The 22,506-nt window shown below is 41.1% G+C and overlaps 1 protein-coding gene across 1 annotated transcript in view; it reads right to left on the bottom strand.

Moving 5' to 3' along the window:
• TRPC3 (transient receptor potential cation channel subfamily C member 3) overlaps positions 1-21,879 on the bottom strand; it is an 87,054-nt gene extending 65,175 nt beyond the window's left edge. Inside the window, exon 1 of the mRNA XM_049885397.1 lies at positions 21,566-21,879. Coding sequence (XP_049741354.1) covers positions 21,566-21,780 — 215 coding nt within the window. The 5' untranslated portion in view covers positions 21,781-21,879. The remainder of the gene's footprint in view (positions 1-21,565) is intronic.
• Positions 21,880-22,506: the final 627 nt, after the last annotated feature.

The raw sequence follows: 22,506 nt of genomic DNA, 5'->3' as shown, positions 1-22,506 counted from the left end.
GACAATGTTCAGCTCCTATTCATAAGATTTTCACTGACCAATTTTTTCAGAAGTAGACAGCCAGGCCCTTCTTCCTATTGAATTGCTCATATGCAAGTTCAAGTTGAAGCTGAAGAAAATAAAAACAAAGCCAACATATGACCTTGAGTATATCCCACCTGAATTTAGAGACCATCTCAAGAACAGATTTGATGCATTGAATACTGATGACCAAAGACGAGACAAGTTATGGGCTGACATTGAGAACATCATACATGAAGAAAGCACAAGGTTATTAAAAAGACAGGAAAGAAAGAAAAGACCAAAATGGATGTCTCCGAAACTTGCTCTTTAATATAGAGCATCTAAAGTGAATGGAAAAAATGATGAGGTATCAGAGCTGAATAGAAGATTTCAAAGGGTGGCTCGAGAAGACAAAGTAAAGTATTATAATGAAATGTGTAAATACTTAGAGTTAGAAAACCAAAAGGGAAGAATACGCTTGGCATTTCTCAAGCTGAAAGAAGTGAAGACAAAATTCAAGCCTTGAGTTCCAATATTGAAGGATTCTATTAGCAAAATATTGAATGGCATAGGAAGCATCAGAAGAAAATGGAAGGAATACACAGACTCACTGTACCAAAAAAAATTGGTCGATGTTCAACCATTTCAGGAGGTAGCATATGATCAAGAACTGATGGTATGGAAGGAAGATGTCCAAGCTGCATTGAAAACACTGACAAAAAACAAGGCTCCCAGAATTGATGGAACACCAATTAAGATGATTCAACAAACAGATGTAGCACTGGAGGTGCTCGCTCATCTATGCCAAGAATTTTGGAAGACACCTACCTGGACAATTGGCTGGAAGAGATCCATATTTGTGCCCATTCCAAAGAAAGGTGATCTAACAGAAGGAGGAAATTATTGAATAATATTAATGTCACACGCAAGTAAAATTTTGCTGAAGATAATTCAAAACCACCTGCAGCAATACTTGACAGGGAACTGTCAGAATTTCAAGCTGGATTCAGACCAGGATGTAGAATGAGGTATATCATTGCTGATGTCGGATGGATCTTGGCTGAAAGCATAGAACACAGAAAGATGTTTACCTGTGTTTTCTTGACTATGCAAAGGCATTTGACTGCGTGGATCATAACAAATTATGGGTAACATTTTGAAGAATAGGAATTCCAGAACACCTAAATGTGTTCATGAAGAACCTGTACGTAGACCAAAAGGCAATCATTGAAACAAAACAAGAAGATATTGTGTGGTTTAAAATCAATACAGGTATGCATCAGGGTTATATCCTTTCACCATACTTAATCTGTATGCTGGGCAAACAATCCGAGAAGCAGGATTATATGAAGAAGAACTTGGCATCAGAATTGGAGAAAGATCTTTAACAACCTTCAATATGCAGATGACACAACCTTGCTTGCTGAAAGCAAAGAAGAGTTGAAGCACTTACTGAGAAGGTCAAAGACTACAGCCTTCAGTATGGTTTGCACCTCAACATAAAGAAAACAAAAATCCTCACAACTGGACCAACAAGCAACATCGTGATAAACAGAGAAAATTGTTGTCAAAGATCTCATTTTACTTGGATCCACAATCCACATCCATGGAAGCAGCAGTCAAGAAATCAAATGATGTATTGCATTGGAGAAATCTGCTGCAAAAGACCTCTTTAAAGTGTTAAAAAGCAAAGATACCACTTTGAGGACTAAGGTGTGTCTGACCCAAGCATGGTATCTTCAATCGTCTCATATGCATGTGAAAACTGAATAATGAATAAGGAAGACCAAAGAAGAATTGATGCCTTTGAACTGTGGTGTTGGTGAAGAATCTTGAATATACTATGGACTGCCAGAAAAACAAACAAATCTGTCTTGGAAGAATTACAGCCAGACTGCCCCTTAGAAGCAAGGATGACGAGACTTCATCTTAAGTACTTTGGACATGTCATCAGGATGGACTAGTTCCTGGAGAAGGACATCATGCTTAATATAGTATAGGATCAGCGGAAGAGAGGAAGACCCTCAACCAGATGGACTGACATAGTGACCACAACAATAACTTTACCATCTCCTCATCTGACCTCTAGTAGTTTTCCTCTAAGTGTGACCTAAGGATAACTTGCCTTAGGATCAGTTGTTAAGGTTCAGATTTCTGGCCTCCATTCCAGATGGATCAAATCAGAATCTCTCAGTGATGGAGCATTGAAATATATTTTTAAATTAGTATCCTTTGCATTCATATGCACACTAAAGTTGGGAACTTCCAATATATTAAAAAAAGGAAGCTATCCTGGATCAAAGAGCCAGACTATGAGGTCTTTAAGCTCTTATCACACTGGCCCTGCCAAAAGTGAAGCTAAGTAACATGTTGGGCAGTGAAGGCAAAAGGACAGGTAGACTTACATCCATTTAAATTCTCTATGCTCTATTACTATTTGAAATTTGATCCCTAGGAAGCTACTTATCTGAACCACCACCACCACCATAAAAAAGCAGTCTGCAGAAATGCCTTCACCAGCTATAATTTAATACCATGCCCTTGCTTTTATCAAGGATTGATATTTTTAAAAGGCTACTGCATCTTCTTGAAACCTGCAGTAAAGATATGGTTCATTGAATCTTTTATGAGGATTCAAGTGCTAAAATCGTCCTAGAATTGTATATCAAGAAGCTGCTCTTTCTCCAGATGAGTTTGTTTCCTTTAATCTATAATACAAAATATATAACCCATCAATTTTTTAATTTTATCCAGAATTTTAGCTTAGGTCTAAAAGTGCTCAGTAACCATCACTATCCTATCCTTGATTTGTGGCACAATCTTTCTCCTCCGTCTAAATGATTTTTCATCTATATTTTAAATCATTTCTCCTATAGTTCACGTGTTTTCATCCTGCTTTATAATAAGCTGTCAAAGTTCCTTTAAAAAAAAACACCATATTAATAAATACACGCTCATGCATGCCACGACTGTACACATTCTGGATGGTAAGGTCTTATTTTATTTATCATTTTGTTACTCACAGTCTACAACCCCATGCCCCATAGAAAGTAGGTACTCAGTAAGTATCTGTTCAGTTGAGTTTTCAAGTCTCTTTCCTGGCCCCATCATCTCACCTGTTCTCAGGTCTCATGTGTACAACTGTCTGTTTCCTGGTCACTCCAAATGCCCCAACTCACCATCTCCCTTAAATCAGTCCTTTCTTCTAACATTTGTATCTCAGTCTAGTTATTCAGGTTTAGAAATTTCAAGGTCATCTTTGATTCACTGTCTTGATACCATCAAACAAAAAATTTTCAAGTGTCTCCTTTGGAATGTTTCTTTTATTGGAGTCTTCCCTCCAATTCTCACTGCCAGAACCATAGTCCAGATCTTTATCAAACCGTATTGTGATTAACACAACAGCTTCCCAGAAGAGACGGCATAAGGGAGGCTACCAAATTTTATTGGATAACTGGTATGTTTGTAGCGTTTTTCATGCACTATCATATTTAATTATAAGAACGCTATGCAGCAGGTATTATTTTCTCTGCTTCATAAATAACAAAATGAGGTCAAATGTCTTGTGCCCAAGGTCACACAGATAGTAAAATGTAGAAGCAGGGTTCAACCCAGGATCTGTTTGACTCCTCAGTCCCTTTCTGTCCAGTGCTTCGTGCTGCTCCTGATTCTCCTTTTTACAGCCCATACCATCCCCAGCATTGTGCTCTTCTTAAACTCTGCTTTTATCATGTCACGCTTATCATTAAAAAAAATAAAAAAGGTGACTCCTAACGCTTATTTCCTCAAATCCAGACTCTTCCAGCTGACTTTCAGGGATGTTCACAGCCTACCCCACTCTGCCTAACCAATCTTCTTTCCCTTGCTTCTCAGATTCATTCTTGTTTATAATCATACTATACTATTCTGCTTACTCCTGCACTATCAAACCTACCTTTTAAATAATTTTATTTATTTTCTTGTTGTTGTTGAGAATACACACAGCAAAATACACACTAATTCAACAGTTTCTATATATACTGTTTAGTAACATTGATTATGTTCTTCAAGTTGTGTAACCATTCTTACCTTCCTTTTCTGAGTTGTTCCTACCCCATTACCACAAATTCACTGCCCCCCGAAGGTTCCATATCTCATCTTTCAAATTACAGACTGCTGGAGCTGCAAGAAGAATGAAAGATGTTGCAGGCACTCTGGGTCTCCAGCTCGTGGAGCTGAACTTAGACCAAGTACGTCACGAAGCGCCACTGGGTTCTAACAAAGGCAAGATCAAGAGTTGCCTGAGATGACAAGCAGTATCCAAGAAGTCAAGGAATACTGCCCATAGACCAAAAGAGTCAGAGGACACTAACTCTTTGCCTGCTTGAGGGGACACATATGGTTTTTCACCCTCAATGCCCAGATGCTAGAGAGAAGAGCAGGGGGAGGGGTAAACTTTCTGAGAGGCTAAGCAATTTTATCCAAGCGAGAGAGTATTTCTTAAAAGATCATTTACTTTATACTGCCAAACTAAGATAAACAAGACAGACATCAGCCTCCCAGCATCTCCCCGGAGTGTGCTGAATTGGTGGTGAACGGCTACATGCTGACCATATAGGGTCTTCAACCCCTTGTGGAGATAAAAAATAGGGCAGAAAAATCAGCAATTGAAGGAAGTCTACCTACACATTGTCTCAAGGCACAGGGAGACACTGTCCTAGTTGGCCAAATCCCTTCTATAATGTAGGGCTGAGACTCCCCTCCTTAACTCACTCATATAGTGCCTTACTTGCTTAATTAACTTAATTAATTAATTTTATGGATAGCCTAATTCACTTGTTGAATGAGAATAAGTGTCTATTTAGTAAGCAAGAAATGAAACAAAACTATTTTAATCCACAGGTTGGACATTTGGTAATTTTTCTACTCTAGCAAGTGGGTGGGAGGCTCAGGAGAAAGACTTTTGTTATAGGTAGACCACATGAGCTTTGTGTTGCTGCTCATCCAAGTTGTTGTGAATGATTTCTTGACCCTGTTGCTATACTTGCCTTTATGATGTCCCTCTTGTTTCCATACCTGGGCATACTCTTATTTCTGCCTTCATGAATTCAAATCCTCCCTACCTTCCACAGTCCAGGTTACATTACTGATTGCCACTGAGTGGATTCCAACTCATGGCGATCCCATCTGTATCAGAGTAGAACTGCTCCACAGTGTTTTTAATGACTGAACCTTAACAGAATTAGATCGCCAGGTCTTTCCTTTACACCTTGGTGAAGCAGGGTGATATTTTACAGGGTAATGACTAGATGACCTGAAAGATTCTGTTCATTTGGAAATATCCAAGTCTTGGATCCTCTTTGACTCGTCAGCCTTCCTTTACTTTCTCCTTCACCGAGCATTTGTAATATTGCCAGAAACCCTATGGAGCAGTTCTACTCTGTGACACACAGGGTTGCCACAAGTCAGAATTGACTCAATGACACCAGTTTTGGTTTGGTTTGCCCAAAAATCTAAACACTTAATAGTATTTCATCTTATTTTGCTCCTTGATTATCTCCTGTGATAGTCATGCCTCCTAAGCTTGATTGACAATAAGTGTCCCATGATTCTTATCTTACATTTTCTACTTCTTATATCACCTCTACAGTGCCCAATACAGTGCAGGATACTTAAAAATACTTATCAATGGATGTTAATTCTGTAGATAAAGAAACTCAGTCAGAGTAATAAATAACTTCCTTAATGTCAATGAAGATTAGAGAATTAGGGAACTGGAACTCAAAGGTCCTCTCCCAGGTTCTCTCTACTTATTATTATGCTGTCTCTAGGGAATAAGAAAATAAACAATGAGCTGAAAATCAAAATAACATTATTAAAATACATACTTAGCTTAAGAATTAGAACATTTTGGTTCTACAAAGAATAGCTTCTACAATATGTCTTTGGATTGGATCACAAGATCCTTAACACTCAGTAACAAATGAATACCATTAACGGAGTCACCTCAAATCCTTTATTGAAATGAGATGAAGACTTAATGAACTCCTCAATCCATCTAGCAAGCAAATAAAGTAATAATATCAATGTGAACCAAAGCAGTGGTAATTATACCCAAAATGTTTTGACTGATCAGTTCACCACATAAAGAAAGTGAATGTGCCAACTGGACAGGATCCTGTCAGTCATTGCATGTGAAGGGCAAGAAGAGCAGAAGGAGCCACGGAAGATAAGTGAGAAAAGCACAAAGGAGGAGTGGGGGAGAGTGTCAGAGAATAACTGCCGCGTTAGCTACAGTATTGCGGATGGTGATAATTGGAAGTGGTAATAAGGATGGGAAACAGCAGGCACCGAAAAAGGACAAGAAAGCTAGAGATGAAAAGTCAAAAAAATAGAATAATTCCATAGTCTCTCCGGCAGGCGGGTACCTGTTGATCAACATGGCTGCCTCTGGAGACACCTGTGTGTATGTGATTGAAAATCTCTTAGTATGTGTGTTTGTGGAGCGAAAAGAGTGGAGTCATGGACATTCTGGGCTTCAGAAGACTATACGTGCACCAGCGTGTAAGGTTAGAGGAAAAGGCAGCCCAGTCAGCTCAACTGCCTTGTGGAGCACTCAGTGCAAAAAGTCCAGGGCTACAGGTAGTCCCCTGTCCCACACACCTACTCCTGAGCCTGTATTTACCTTCACCATGTGCCCCTCAATAACACATTTGTCACAGTTACAGCCAAACCAGCAAGATAAGGCACTCCATTTAAGAAAAATAAATAAAATAAATTAAACAATAAATAAAAGCACAGCTTTTATTTCTAAAGATTGCTATCCCACAAAAACAAAATTAAAATATAGAGATTTCAGCACTTACAAATCTAGAGAGCTATTTGGGTCTCCACAGTAATTTCCTGAGAGTTTCTGTTGGTCTGTGTTTTATTCATATTCAGAATTCTTCAAGTATAATTTTTATAAATCAATTAGATATATGCTAATTTTGGTATATTCCCCAATGAGTATGTGAACCACAAGAAGCTGTTATACATTTAAGGAGCGAAGCTTTCGTCCCTATTTCCATCGCTTCCCCTGTTGTCCCTCTCACGAAAGCACGGATAGCTCTTTGCCAGACCCTTCGCCAGCTAAAACCAAAAACAGCAAAAAGATGTTTGACAGTGTGTTGTTCTCTACCCACTGCCTGCATGCCTTCTTAAAGGTATGTGCCCAAGAAAGCACTCAAGAAAATGCTTTCTAGAATGCAGATGTTTATGCTTTCAGGAGCTGCATTTTGAGGATAACACCATTAAACCAGTTACTGTATTGCTAAATTGTTTTCCTGGCTGACTCAACAGTACTATAACATTCTTAAGAGCAGAGATTGCCTTTTTTTTATCTCTACATGTCCAGCTGTTAGCACATGGCTGATGAGTATCTGTTGGAGGGAAGGATGCATAGATGCACACATGCATAAATCCTAAGACTGAAGACCTGGGGAGCAGACATTTTTCCCCTCTGGATTAATTAATACCTTTGGTCACGTATGTTAATGGATGGAGGTGATGTGGAAGGGGATTGGAATAATTCTTCCATAAAAAAGAATGTCATGAGTAAGTTAATATAAACTAATAATCAGAAATTAAAGTGCTGTAAACAATCTTTTTTTAAAAATAGGTTTCTGCTTAATTACACTCAGTGTTTAGTTATATCACAAAGGTATTTGATGAATTCTATATTGCTTGATTTTGATTCTATATAAATTATGTTTTTTCAGGACAATCATAGTGTGAGAATAAAAAATACGTGCTATCTCTGGGGGCACACAAGGGACAGATCTTAGAATTAACAGCCTCTTTTTTTAATGATTAAGAATATTGAACATACCTTAGACTGCCAAAAGAACAAATAAATCTGTCTTGGAAGGTATACAACCAGAATGCTCCTTAGAAGCAAGGTTGCCCGGGCTACGTCTCACATACTTTGGACATGTTATCAGGAGGGATCAGTCCCTGGACAAGGACATCATGCTTGGTAAAGTACAGGGTCAGTGAAAAAGAGGAAGACCCTCAACAAGATGGATTGACACAGTGGCTACAACAACGGACTCAAGCATAGCAACAATTGTGAGGACTGGCTCAGGACTGGAGAGGGTTTTGTTCTGTTGTACATGGGGTAGCTATGGGTCAGAACTGACTTGATGGTACCTAACAACAACAATTAAGCTTATTTTTTAAAATAAATGTGTTTTCACAATGCTTTCTAAAACTCATTTTTATTATTTCAGGGTGATCAGTGACTATGAAATTAAAAGTCAGATACAATCTATAATTAAACAGAAACTGAGATAAAATAAACTCAAATAATAAAATAAAAAAAACTACTGACCTACAAGAAGTTCATATTTGACTATTTAGATATATTAGTCACTATTATTTTTTTTATCACCTATATACTTTTAACCTTTAATGTTATTAGGAACAACCAGATCCAGTTTTCTACCATTATCATCCATATCTGAAGTCAAAAGTCTGAGGTTTTTAGATGTTTGCTCCCACCTCATCACCCCACGACCTACTTTTCATCAGAGAAGCCACATGCATCAGTCCTGTCTGACAAAATGTATTTAGAAATGGAAAATTGATGTAGAATATTAGCATTGTCAAGCTCTTTCCTCAACAGGTCATACATTGATGGATATTTAAATCTCATTTTAAAAAAAGGTCTAGGACCAAATCTGTAAAGTCACATTATTTGAATAATGCAAAGAAAAAAAGGGATTTTTTTTTTTTAAACAGGGAAGTTTTTTGACCAGATAATAGCAGCCAAATATCCCTGACCTAGACGGTAAATTAAATACAAAAGGCTGTAACAATTCTAATTATTTTCATAAAGTCACTGCTGAGTCCCTTATGCACAAGTGTGAAATCAGCCCCCAAGCAGTCCACAACTCCAGAACCCTTATCTGAGGTAAGATTCCTATTCATTTACCCTGCACAGAGCACTATTTGGCTCCCTCTCCAGACCAATATTGTGCAATGTTGAGGGCAGAGTAACGAGGGGGTTGAGAAGGAAGACTGCTGGCCAAGAAAAGAGCCTTCCCTCCTTGGACGATTGTACAGGGGCCATTCTCTGTGACGTGAACATGCTCCTGGAAGCAAGAAATCTCAATCCCTAGCCAGGCAGTGCAAAATATTCCTTCCTACCAGGGGCACAGAAACCCTGGTGGCGCAGTGGTTAAGTGCTACGGTTGCTCACCAGAAGGTGTGCAGTCCCAATCCACCAGGCACTCCTTGGAAACTCTACGGGGAGTTCTATTCTGTCCTACGGGGTCACTATGAGTCGGAATTAACTTGACGGCAATGGGTTTTGACCAAGGGCACAGGAGCTTTGAAAAAAGAGTATTCTCCTTTTTATTACATTTCCTGTAGCATTTTATTGCCTATAAAAAACTTGGATAAGGGTTTGCAGGCTATCGTGGGCACAAGAAAATCTTAATGGTTAAGATTGGTTTAGCGAGAGACAGAAAGAGAAAGATGAGAAAGACAGGTATTTGCTATCCTGGTACAGCAATGAAAAATCTCTAAAATTCTAGTTCATTCTTCAGGTGGTGGTTCAGTCCTGGCCTGGGATCCTCTTACCTCTTTGATACTAAGAAAAGGTATAACCATCAGTGATACTTGGCAGGGGGTCAAATGTGCCTTGGGATACATTTTTCTCCTTTTTCCTCATTCTTAGCCCTCCTACTTAGCTTGTGAACATTCTCAAGTTGCTCTGCCATCAGCAGTCAAATTAAAATGATGACTTAATTGGATCTCATCAATGAATTAATACTAATTAGTTGTTTCCTGTGCTCCTCCTCCCAGGAGTAAATATTTTAAAAAATTTATTTAATAAAGAGAGAAATGCTTTGCTCAAAGGAGGCCACGAGGTAAACAGCCCTGGGAACCTGGAGATTTCAGGTAGCCTGGGCTACTGTGAATTAGAAGTCAACTTTCAGCCTGTTTCTTAATTCGTGAAGTAAGAGACTAGATTAGGTGAAATTCTGTTTAACTCAAATCTACTGTTCTTCAAAATATTCCATGTTACTTAAATTTAGGGAGCGTGTTACTAAGATGATTTTAGGTGAGGGGCTTCAAATAACCCCATATCACACTGTGTAGGTTATTATTTACTCCATTTGCCCATAAGAATATTCTTTCTTCTGCAATCTTGGTTCTGTTAAATAATACTGTCCTCATCAGGGCTTAAATGAACACTTAAAACACAATCCTAGGGATTTTTAGTTTCAAGATAGTAGAGTACAGGCTTTTTTCAATCCCTTTCTTCTTCAAAATTGCCTCTCTAAACAATAAGAAAAAACAGCAACACAAGTTTCATCTTCCATGAAACTAGAAGACACTTGTAACCTAAAACCACAGTATAACCCAGTGTCGTCGAGTCGATTTTGACTCATAGCAACTGTATAGGACAGATTAGAACCACAGTATATGAAGATGGAAAAGAGATGAGTTGAAAGAATGCTAAATTACTCAGCAGAGTGAAGGAAGGTCTAAGGAGAAGACCTGTAACAAGAAGCAAGCTTATCCACCCCACTCAATGCCAGAACAGACCTAAAAATTGGAGGCAAAAGGAGACCCAGAAAGGAGAGATGAGGCAAGAGTCTAAAACAGGGGAATTGTCTGAAAGTCTGTGAATGGAGTAGGTAGAAACCCTCCTCCTAGATCCTTTACCCCCAACTGATATAATCAAGTGACTATCCCCCCCCATCTGTGTAAGAGAGTTAGGATATGAAATCTATGGAGAAATAGAGACAGTGAAGCTGCAAATGTGAGATACCAGGCCAAGGGAAGAGATTAAAAACAGGGGAATGAAGTAAAAGTGTACATAAGAAGGTCCTTAGGTGGTGCAAGCAGTTTGCAATTGCCTGCTAACCTAAAGGTTGGCAATTCAAACCTACCCAGCAGCAATGAGGAAGAAAGGTGTGGCAATCTGCTTCCATAAAGATGATAGCCAAGAAAACCCTATGGAGCAGTTCTACACAAGCAGTCACCATAAATCAGAGCTGACTCAATGGCAGCAGGTTTGTTTTGTTGTCGTTGTTTGGTACATTGTAACAGTGTTCCAGAATACCAGCAGTCAGATTATGTCCCAATTATTTCCCTCTTCCCCTGAGAAATAAAATAAAATACTGCATCTCTGAAATAAAGAATGCCATAACAAAGGAACACTCAGAGGATAAGAAAGAGCACTGCTTGTTGCTGCTGTTGGGTGCCATCAACAAACAAATCTGTCTTGGAAGAAGTACGATGCTCTTTACTTAGAAGCAAGGATGGTGAGATTTCTTCTCATGTACTTTGGACATGTTATCAGGAGGGGCCAGTCCCCAGAGAAGGACATCTGCTGTACAACAGACCGAAACATTATCTGGTCCTGCAGCATCCTCACAATTGTTGTCATGCTTGAGCCCATTGTTGCGGTTATTGTTTCAATCCATCTTGTTGAGGATCTTCCTCTTTTTCACTGACGCTCTACCAAGTATGATGTCCTTCTCCAGCGACTGCTCTACAGCAGTTCATGGCATTTTCAATATTCTTCACCAACACCGTAATTCAAAGGCACCAATTCTTCTTTGGTCTTTCCTATTTTTTGTCCAGCTTTTACATGCATATGAAAATATAATATGAGGCAGTTGAAAATACCATGCTTGGATCAGGTGCACCTCAGTCCTCAAAGTGACATCTTTGCTTTTTAATAATTTAAAGAGGTCTTTTGCAGCAGTTTTTCCAATGCAATATGTCATTTTTTTCTTGACTGCTGTTTCCTTGAGTGTTGACTGTGGATCCAAGTAAAATGAAATCCTTGACAATGTCAATATTTTCTCTGTTTATCACTGTTGCTTATTTGTCTAGTTGTGAGGATTTTTGTTTTCTTTATGTTGAGGTGCAATCCGTACTGAAGGCTGTAGTCTTTGATCTTCATAGTAAGTGCTTCAAGTCCTCTTCACTTGGCAGCAAGCAAGGTTGTGTCATCAGTATATTGAAGGTTGTTAATGAGTCTTCTTCCAATCCTGATGCCCCATTCTTCTTCATATAGTCCAGCTTCTTAGAGTATTTGTTCAGCATACAGATTGAGTAAGTATGGTGAAAAGATACAACCCTGACGCACACACTTCCTGATTTTAAATTACATAGTAACCCCTTGTGCTGTTCAAAAGACTGCCTCTTGGTCTATATAGAGGTTCCTCATGAGCACAGTTAAGTGTTCTGGAATTCTCATTCTTTGCAATGTTATCCATAATTTGTTGTGATTCACACAGTCGAATTCCTTTGCATAGTCAATAAAACACAGGCAAACATCTTTCTGATATTTTCTGCTTTCAGCTAAGATCCATCTGACATCAGCAATGATATCCCTTGTTCCACGTCCTCTTCTGAATCTGGCTTGAACTTCTGATTTCCCTGTCAATGTACTGCTGCAGCCAGTTTTGAATGATCTTTAGCAAACTTTTACTTGTTTATGATATTAATATCATTTGATAATTTGTACATTCTGTTGGATCACTTTTCTTTGGAATGGGTACAAATATGGATTTTTCCAGTTGATTGGCCAGGTAGCTGTATTCCAAATTTCTTGGTACAGGCAAGTGAGCAATTCTAGCATTGCATCTCTTTGTTGAAACATCTCAATTGGTATTTCATCAATTTCTGGAGCCTTTTTTTTTGCCAATGCCTGCAGTGCACCTTGGACTTCTTCCTTCAGTACCATCAGTTCTTGATCATACGTTACATCTTGAAATGGTTGAACATTGACCAATTCTTTTTGACACAGTGACTTTGTGTATTTCTTCCATCGTCTTTTGATGCTCCCCAAGTTGTTCAATATTTTCCCTGTAGAATCCTTCAATACTGCAACTCGAGGATTGATTTTTTTCTTCAGTTCTTTCAGCTTGAGAAATGCTGAGCATGTTTTTCTCATTTGGTTTTCTAACTTCAGGTCTTTGCACATTTCATTATAACACTTTACTTTGTCTTTTCAAGCTGCCCTTTGAAATCTTTTCAGCTCTTTTACTTCATCATTTCTTCCATTTGCTTTAGCTACTCGACCTTCAAGAGCAATTTTTAGAGTCTCTTCTGACATCCATTTTGGTCCTTCTTTCTTTCCTGTCTTTTTAATGATCTTTTGCTTTCTTCATGTAGGATGTCCTTGATGTCATCCTATGAGGAACACTCATAGGATTAGAAAGAGCACATAGAAATTAAAAATATGATGGCTAAAATTTTTAAAATTCAGTGAAAAAGTTGAGAGATAAAGTCAAGGAAAATCCAATATCCAATTAGGAATTCCAGAAAGAGAGAACAAAAAGAGTTGGTAGGAAATAATCAAAGAAATAATACAAGAAAACTTATCAGACCTGAATCCCCTAGACTATAGCCCTATGACATCCCTCTGACTTGAAATAGCAGCCATTCTGGAAAACCACCTTCTAGTCAAGCAATAGACAGGCCAATAAAATAAGCAATAACTCCTGAAAAGAATGTGCCCTCTAGAACAAACAATTATAAGACAAAAAGGGCAGCATTTGCCCAAAAGCATAGAAGAAATGGCAGGAAGGGGTAGGAAAACCAGATGAAAGGAAATGGGAAACTCAGGGAGGAAATGGGGAGAGTGTTGACAAAGTGTGGGGATTGCAACCAATGTTATGGAAGACTTTGTATAAAATTTTTTGAATGGAAATCTAATTTGCCCTGTAAACTTTTACCTAAAACACAATAAAATATTACAAAGAAAAGAAAACTTCCCAGACCTGAAGGACAAAATCTCCAAATTGAAAGGGTTCACCAAGTGTCCAGGTCAAGTAAGAAAAAAATAAACAAACAACACACCTAAGGCGTATCATCTTGAAATTTAAGAACAGCACTAATGAATAACCAAACTAAACCCCACTGCTGTTGAGTTGATTCCGACTAATAGTAACCCTGTAGGACAGAGTAGAACTGCCCCATAGGGTTTCCAAGGCTGTGACTCTTTATGGAAGCAGACTGCCACATCTTTCTCCCATGGAGCTGCAGGTGGGTTCCGATCATCCACCTGTCAGTTAGCAGCTAAGTGCTTTAGCCACTGCACCACCAGGGCTCCTCACTAATGAAGAGGCAATTCTAAAATCTTCCTAAGGAGAAAAAAAAAAATGAAGAGTGCATACAAAGGAAGTCAGAGGGCTCTAGAAGGAATGTCTTTAGGAAAATACACACAATTTAAGACAGGAGAAGATTTAGCTAAAGAAGCAAGGAAAATATGGGACAAATATTTACTCAAAGAAAACAAGGAGTAATTGCAAAAGAAAAGAAAGACGTACCCACATATATAATAGAGCAACAGAGGGCACAGTCATGAAAACCGCTTAGCCATAACCAAACAGCTCCTGGGACTGAGAAGCTGGGCTTGAGGGCTAAGGGCCATAGTCTCAGGGGACATCTAGGTCAATCGACATAATAGAGTCCATAAAGACAATGTTCTGCCTTCTAATTTGGTAAGTGGCAACTGGGGTCTTAAAAGCTTGTGAGCTGCCATCTAAGTTATAGCTATTGGTCTCTTCCTGTCCAGAGCAAAGAAGAGTGAAGAACACCAAAAGACTCAAGGAAACAATTAGTCCAAAAGGCTAATGGACCGCATGAATCACAGCCTATGTTACATTAACCTGAGGCCAGAAGAATTAGATCGTGCTCAGCTACTGCCACCGATCCCTCTGACCAGGATCACAATAGAAGATACCGAATAGAGTTGGAGAAAAAGGTAGAACAAAATTCAAATTCACAAAAAAGATTTTACTGGTATGATAGAGACTGGTGGAACACCCAAAACTATGGCCATTAGACACTCTTCTAACTTAGAACTGAAGTCACTCCTGGAAATCACCTTTCAGCCACATAAAGGGCATACCTATAAAGTGAACAATAATACCCAAAGGAACATGCTCCACAGAACAATCAACTATATGAGACCAAAAGAGCAGGATTTACCCAAAAGCAAAGTTAAGAAGGCAGGAATGGGCAGGAAAACTGGGTGAATGGAAATAGGGAACCCAAGGTGGAAATGAGGAGAGTGCTGACACACTGTGGGGATTGCAACCAATGTCATAGAACAATCTGTGTATAAATTGCTGAACAGGAAACTAATTTGCTCTGTAAACTTTAACTTAAACCATAATAAAATATTAAAAAAAAAAAAAAAGAAAGAAAGGTAGTCATCCTGTACTACTTGGCTCAGCAGTAAACAATTAGTTTCATAATAATGAAGACATTAAATATAGACATCAGCCAGACATTGTGATAAACTATGTTGTGAAGGACAGAAACATAGCAAGGGATATAAGTGAGTGAAAATTCTCACTCAAGATTACTTAAAACATCTAAAATCTATGAATAACGAATGATGAGATTTATATAAATCGAACCCATTGCCATCGAGTAGATTCCAACTCATAGTGACCCTACAGGACAGAGTAGAACTGGCCTATAGGGCTTCCAAGGCTGTAAGTCTTTACAAAAAACAGACTGCCACTTTTTTCTCCTGTGGAGCAGCTGGCTGCCGGTGGGTTTGAACCACCAACCTTTCTGTTAGCAGCCAAGTGCTTTAGCCACTGTGTCACCAGGGCTCCTGTTGCAGGCAAATAGATTCCAACTCACAGTGACCCTATAGGACAAAGTAGAGCTCCCCCAGAGGGTTTCCAAGGAGTGCCTGTGGATTCCAACTGCCGACCTTTTGGTTGGTAGCTGAGCTCTTTAACCACTATGCCACCAGGGCTCCTTCAGCACGATATAAAGGAATTTAAAGTGGTTGCTTCTAGGGAGTGAAATAGAGTGGTCAGAAAGAAAGAGGGAGGGAATCAGGGATTGCTAGGGGCTTGCTGGTGTTCTTATAAGCCTTTTTAACACTATATTTATGTATTACTTTGATATTATATAAAAATAATTTAAAACAAATAAAAATGACAGCTCTATATTGTACATGAGTTCCCGGGTGGTGTAAATGGTTAGCACACTCAGTTGCTAACCAAATGCTGAAATTTTGAATCTACTCAGAGATGCTTTGGAAGAAAGGCCTGGAGATCTACTTCGGAAAAATCAGCCACTGAAAACTCTATGGAGCACAGTGTACTCCGACACACGTGCAGTTGCTATGAGTTGGAATTGACTGATGGCAACTGGTTTGTTGCTTTACATTGTACATTGTGAAATTGTTACTCTAGAGAATAAACCCGATAATATTATTAAAAGTTTCAGATTATTAAAGGGCTGAAGAGCAATGCCATTCTCTGCTACTCTTGAAAATTAAACTGTAATTATGGGGAGAAGCTGCCTTTCCCTTAACAGCACTAATCTGATTTTAATCCCCAAAGGCCAGAGTCCTGTCTCTGGAGGTTCGACAGTCCCTTGGAGAATCTCTGATTTCTGTTCCAGGAATGGGAGGGAGATGCTGCTTCGACTCTGATGCCCAAACCAACACCCGTAACATTATCCTTAATTCCACAGCTAGACTAAGCCTAGGCTAGAACGTTTAGACAATGCTAGTGTCACGGAAACTAACATTCAGCTACATAATCTGGGTTACAAGGTACTGTGTACCCATCTTCTTTCAGCTTCCCTGTCATATACAGCTGAGCATCAAAGTCTCTAGTATTGATTTGCTAGGTAACTTTTCTTTCTTAAATATATATATTTTTAATTTAAATACTTTATTATGTTTTAGGTGAAAGTTTATACAGTGAATTAAGTTCCCATTTAACAATTTTTATACAAATTGTTCCGTGACATTGGTTATAGTTTTCACAATGTGTCCGCATTCTCATTATTTCCATTCTGTTTGTTCTGTTTCCACCGATCTAGCTTCCTTTCCCCTCCTTGCCTTCTCATCTTTGCTTTTGGATAAATGTTGACCATTTGGTCTCATATAGTCAATTGTTTAAGGGACACATTACTCACAGGTGTTACTGTTTATTTTATAAGCCAATCTATTACATGACTGAAGGGTGACCTCCAGGAGTAGCTTCAGGTCCAGGTTAAAAGGGTATCCTAGGGTGATAGTCTCAGGGATTCCTCTAGTCTCTATCAGTCCAGTAAGTCTTGTCTTTTTTTTATGAATTTGAGTTTTGTTACAGACATTTCTCCCATTCTAACTGACACCTTCTATTGTGTTCCTGGTCAGAATGGTTAGTAGTGGTAGCTGGGCACCATCTAGCTCTTCTGGTCTCTGGATAGAAGAGGCCATGGTTCCTGTGGGCTATTAGTCCTGTAGACTAGTTTCTTCTTTGAGGCTTTGGTTGCCTTCATTCTCTTTTACTCCAGGCAAGGAGAGACCAATAGTTGTATCTTAAATAGGTAGCCTTTCAAAAATGACTTTACTTCTCTGTGTATTAATTTCCTCATTCACCAAATAATGACAATATTATTACTTGCTCTAAGAGAGTATGATTCCAGTTAATTAGTATAAATGAGAGCATGAAGTATTATATAAACACAAATTACTGCTTTTATGATGATTAATTTTTGGCAGCACTTTCTCTGAAAAAAACTAAACAAAATTCTCTTTTCTAAAAGCTTTTCTCTGTTTAAGATAACATTGCTGAGAAATCTAATGATTTCATCCACCAATTTTAATACATATACGGGCTGAGTCTTCTTGCTAAAAATAGACTCAAATTTTTCTCTTGATTTCTTGGATATTTACCAACTGTGTGTCAGTTCTTACCTTTTCTTGAAAGCTGGTCCCTAGGTAATCCTGACTTAGGACTACTCTGTTCCTTCGTCTTGTTCTGTGTCCTTTTCTTGCAACTCCTTCTCTCTGCCCTCTAAACAGAAATTTTTCTCTCAAAGAGAAGTACTCTAGGCCCCTTTTGTTTCTCTCTTTACACTTCTTTAGGCAATCTCATATACTTACATAACTCTGTAACAATTCTCATCAAACAACAGATCCCCAAATGCTCCCAAGCTCTGAACTTGCTTGACACCATCTTCCTGCTTGACACGTCTATCAGAATTATCTGAAAAATTAGATCCTGCTCCTTGTTCTTTTCAATAATGGCATCAATGGTGTTAGTTATCCAGGTGAAACTCACTGACATCTTTGACTCTGCTTTCTCTTTAAATTCCTCATGAGCAGCCAGTTACAAAATCACACAGATTCTATCTGTGTATTCTCTCTTCCAATCTCTCCCATTTCCATCCCACTGGCATTACATACACTATTAGAGATCCTCTTCTCAGTGTGGACAACTACAATAGCCTCCTACTGTGCTTCTTCCCCATCTATCCATTGCCGCTTCAATCCATCCTGCTGTCAGAGTGTCTTGGATCAAATTGCTGCTGCTTTAAAATAATCAGGGGCTCTCTATTGCCTCATCTTGGCATACAAGACCCTCCATATTAATGCCCCAAACATACATATCCAGCCAAATCTCACTACTCCTCTACACATATTCCACATTACAACCAAACTACACATACTCTATATTCTCCAAATATGCCAGGCTTTTGTAGGGGGAGGGAAGCTTGAATTTATTACCCACCCTGTCTCTGCCACTTATCCTTACTATCCCTCACCGAAACAAACCCACTGATGTCAAGTTGATTCCTACTCATAGCAACCCTCCCTATAGGACAGGGTAGAACTGTCTCATAGAATTTCCAAGGCTGCAAATCTTTACAGAAGCAGATTGCCACATCTTTCTTCTGTGGACCCACTGGTGGGTTCGAACAGCTGACCTCTCGGTTAGCAGCTGAGCACTTAACCACTTCACCACCAGGGCTCCTTAATTATCCTTCAAGGCCCATAAATATTTTTCTGATTTCTCCACAACTTGACATTGTACTTCCCTTTTTTGCACTTGACCCTCCATGTCTCTATTTTCATGTGTCTCGTACAGTATTTATTTTACTCTTGTTTATAGCATAACTGCTCGTGCATAGTCTCAGCTCCATCTCCCACTCACAAGATTATAAACTCCTTGAGTGAAGGAAAGTTGTCACGTTCATCTTTGAAACTTTCTGTACGTAGCATGCATTTTGTACATGTACATGCTCAAGAAATGTCTTTGAATTGAAGCTCACAAAAACTGCTCTTAAATGCCTCTCTGGAGTCTGTCAGATATATTTAATAACTTAAAAATTTTCAAGAATGAGGTAGTATAACTTGATGACATATTACTTGACCCTAGGTTAGCAAACAGTTGCAATACAGTAAATCTGGGTTTGAATCAATGGTGGAATGGAAAGTTCTATCAAAGGATTTTTAAAAAAATCTTGTTAGTGATATAGCAGATGACACTCTTCTTTCTAAGTCAGTTTTCTTAAAATTCACAAATGGAATACTAGAACACAGAGCAGTGAAATGAGCCACAGGATTACCCTGTGGAACCTTTTTAGTAAAAGTGGGACTCTATCCGCAGCATCCTGGCTGAATTCAAAATTCAGCTATTATATTCTATCTACTGAAAATGACCCTGGGGCTTTGATAGACTCAGCGTCTTTCTCTGATTCCGTTCTAGGGCGGTTTCATTCACTTGCTGAGCTATTAAGCAGTGGCCATATTTGACTCTGAGGTGGAATAAAGAGCTAATCGCTGCTGCAGGTATCAAGCTAGTCTTTGGTTACCAAGGACAGGCCTCAAACAGGAAGAGCCTGTTTATTAATTTATATTTCTTTAAAGTGACTGGATCTTCTTCTCAGTCGTTGTACTAAATAAGTACACCACAATATTTGTTGAAGTATGTAGAGGCATCAGGTAGATAAGAAAGTTGTTCTATTAGCATTCAGACATTCGGTCTACAATAGAACTTGCCCTAGCGCTTTGTATAATCAATTTACCTCAAACTTCAAAAGGTCAAGTGATCTCTGAGCCGCCCCACTTTGTCAGGTAAGCGTGCTCTAGTGAACCACTTAAGGAGCCCTGATGGTGCAGTGGTTAATCGCTTGGCTGCTGATGAAAGGTTAGAAACCACCAGTCATTTTGCGGAATAAAGATGTGGCAGTCTGCTTCTGTAAAGATTTACAGCCTTGGAAACCCTACGGGGCACTTCTACTCTGTCCTATAGGGTCCCTATGAGTAGGAATTCAACTTGACGGCAAGGAGTTTGATTTTGGTTTACTGCACCGTTTAGTGTGGATTTAAAGTAAAAGAAAAAAGAATTACAAAAAATTAAGACATTGAGCTGGTTTATAAAAACCAATGTGGCAAAGAAGAAAGGGAGAATGTCTTAAAACTTTAGAGAGGCAGAAGCGAGCTTGCGGCACTTTAATCCCAAAGGGTATAGGTATCTTCCCTCCACTTCCTGGGCAATTTCCACTCTAGGCTAATCTTTGGCAATAACTGAACCGCATCCTGTCGGGACGCATTGCTCGTTTTCAACCAGAAACCTTCTGTAGGCGAACTACTCCCAGCCACTGATTTCTGTTTCTGTTTCCTGTAAGCAAATTCGGCCCGGCCCGCGCGGGTTTCCCAGGCGTCTAGGGTCGCTCCTACTGCCTCGAACCCGAGTCGGGGGCAGCTCGCGGGCAGCAGGGGGCGCTTCAGACCCTCAGTCCCCGCCTGCTAATGAGTGCCGCCCGTCGCCGTCTGATCCCAAGTTCTCTCCCTAAGGCTAAGTGTTCGTCCTAAAAAAGACAGTAAACCTCGCGACACGCCGAGGGTGCGTGACAAGAGAAATACAGAGCATGTCACCCTGATTAACTATTCATTCTCTTTCTCACATTCTCTGCGCCTTGGCTGCCTCCAAAGTCTGGAAATTAAGAAAAGTTGCTCTTTTCTCAAAGCACTAGAACGCCGACCTTTATCTTTAAAGAAGAAACAGCTACTGACGCTGAGCTGCCTGGAAACTGCAGACAAAGTCATTGCAAAAGCGGTCCCCCAGGCCGCCCCGCGCCCATTCCCTCCCCTAGGGTAAACCCACCCCAAACCCCTGAGAATTCTGCTCCAGCCTTTCCCCACTGCCCACCCCCAAATGTGAATGGACGCGGAGGCGTCCGGGCAAACCTTTATCCCAAACCCTGTATCTTGCTCCTTCCCCTCTCCCCTGCCCCCGCCCCCTACGGGTGGGAGCTTCGGGGGGCACAAGTTCCCAGGTTGGCTCCAGGCCCGGACACAGGGGAGGAGTTCAGGGTTCAAGTGCGCGCCCTGCGTCTCTGCACTCCTTCCCTTGCTTGAGGCTCGCGGGGTGGGCTCAGGACCCCGGGGCCGGTTTTCCGAGGGTATCCAGCCCATGTAGCAGACGCGCGCGTGTCTTTAGGTGTAGGAGAAGTGTCTGGTTGCTGGGACGGCTGTCTGGCGTCCGTCCGTCCGTCTGTGGGTCTGTCCAGTGTGCCTGAGCCGGGACACAGCCCCCACCTTTCCATCGGCGCCGCCCGACAAGATTCTCCAAGGAGCAGGACGCGGGGACGAGCCCCCGGCAGAGATCGGCCCCGGCGAAGTCCCCCGGAGTAGACCTGCGGGGCTTGCAGGCTGGGGTGTCGGGCCCCCGGCACGTCGCGGAGCCGGCCCTGGGAGCGCCTTCTGTCCCCGCCCGGGGCCGCCCTCCCGAGGCGCTGGCCGAGGCCCGCCGGTACTCACATGTCGGGTCCCGGGGAGAAGGGTGGCGGGCAGTAGCCCGGCGGCTCCCGCTGGGAGGTCGCCGAGCGCGGCTCCAGTGCCCCGTTGACGCCCCTCCAGCCCCGGCGGCGGCGTTGCGGCTCGGCAACCTCTTCCTCGCCCTCCTCCTCCTCCTCCTCGGGCTCTGGGAAGGTCACCCTCGCTTGCTCCTTGCACTTTCTGACCTTGGTGGACATCCCGCCGGCAGCGGCCCGAGCGCGGGGGTGCCGGCCACTGGCCTTTTCCTCCGCCGCCGCTGCGGCGCGGTCTCCCCGCGGCGCCCCTTGCCCACCTCCCGGCGCTCCCGCAGCCTCGGGCAGAGCCGAGCGCGAGGGGAGGAGGCGAGAGCCGCGCGGCCCGCGACGGAGCAGCGAGAGGCGGGAGCCAAAGCCGAGCCGCAGCCGCTCACCATCAAACCGTGGGAGCAGCCCGGGCTGTGGCCGCCAGGAGGAAGCGCGGGCCGAGCCGGGCGCGAGGGCTGGGAAAGGCTCTCGAGCCCCGCGGCGGCGGCAGTGCCTCCTGGTTGTCCGTCTCCAGTCTCCGACAGCATCACTTGCTAGGACAGCTCCGTTACTCAGGGAGAGAGAGGGAGGGAGGGACAGGAGGGGGGAGAATCAATTCTTTATCACACTGAGAGAGCAGGTAAAGAAATCACAGAGACTTCCCCTCCCCACTCTCCTTTTTTCTCTTCCAGAACATCGAGAGTCCTATTTCCATTTAAAAAAAGATACAAATTTCCTAAGGAAGAGAAAAGGGAATTGACTTGCGTGTTGTTAATCTTCTCTGCAGTCGTATTTACCCCATTCAGCTCTCCAAATTTCTTTGGAGAAGCATTAATTGTTCGTGTTACTCAGTGTAAGACTCGGCTGAACCTACAAAGGGTTTAAGTGTGTTTCTCTAATACCTTTGTACCCCAGAATGGT

Source organism: Elephas maximus, chromosome 5 (assembly GCF_024166365.1).
Source record: "Elephas maximus indicus isolate mEleMax1 chromosome 5, mEleMax1 primary haplotype, whole genome shotgun sequence".
Classification (NCBI taxonomy): domain Eukaryota; kingdom Metazoa; phylum Chordata; class Mammalia; order Proboscidea; family Elephantidae; genus Elephas; species Elephas maximus.
This window is presented reverse-complemented; position numbering and strand designations above follow the sequence as displayed.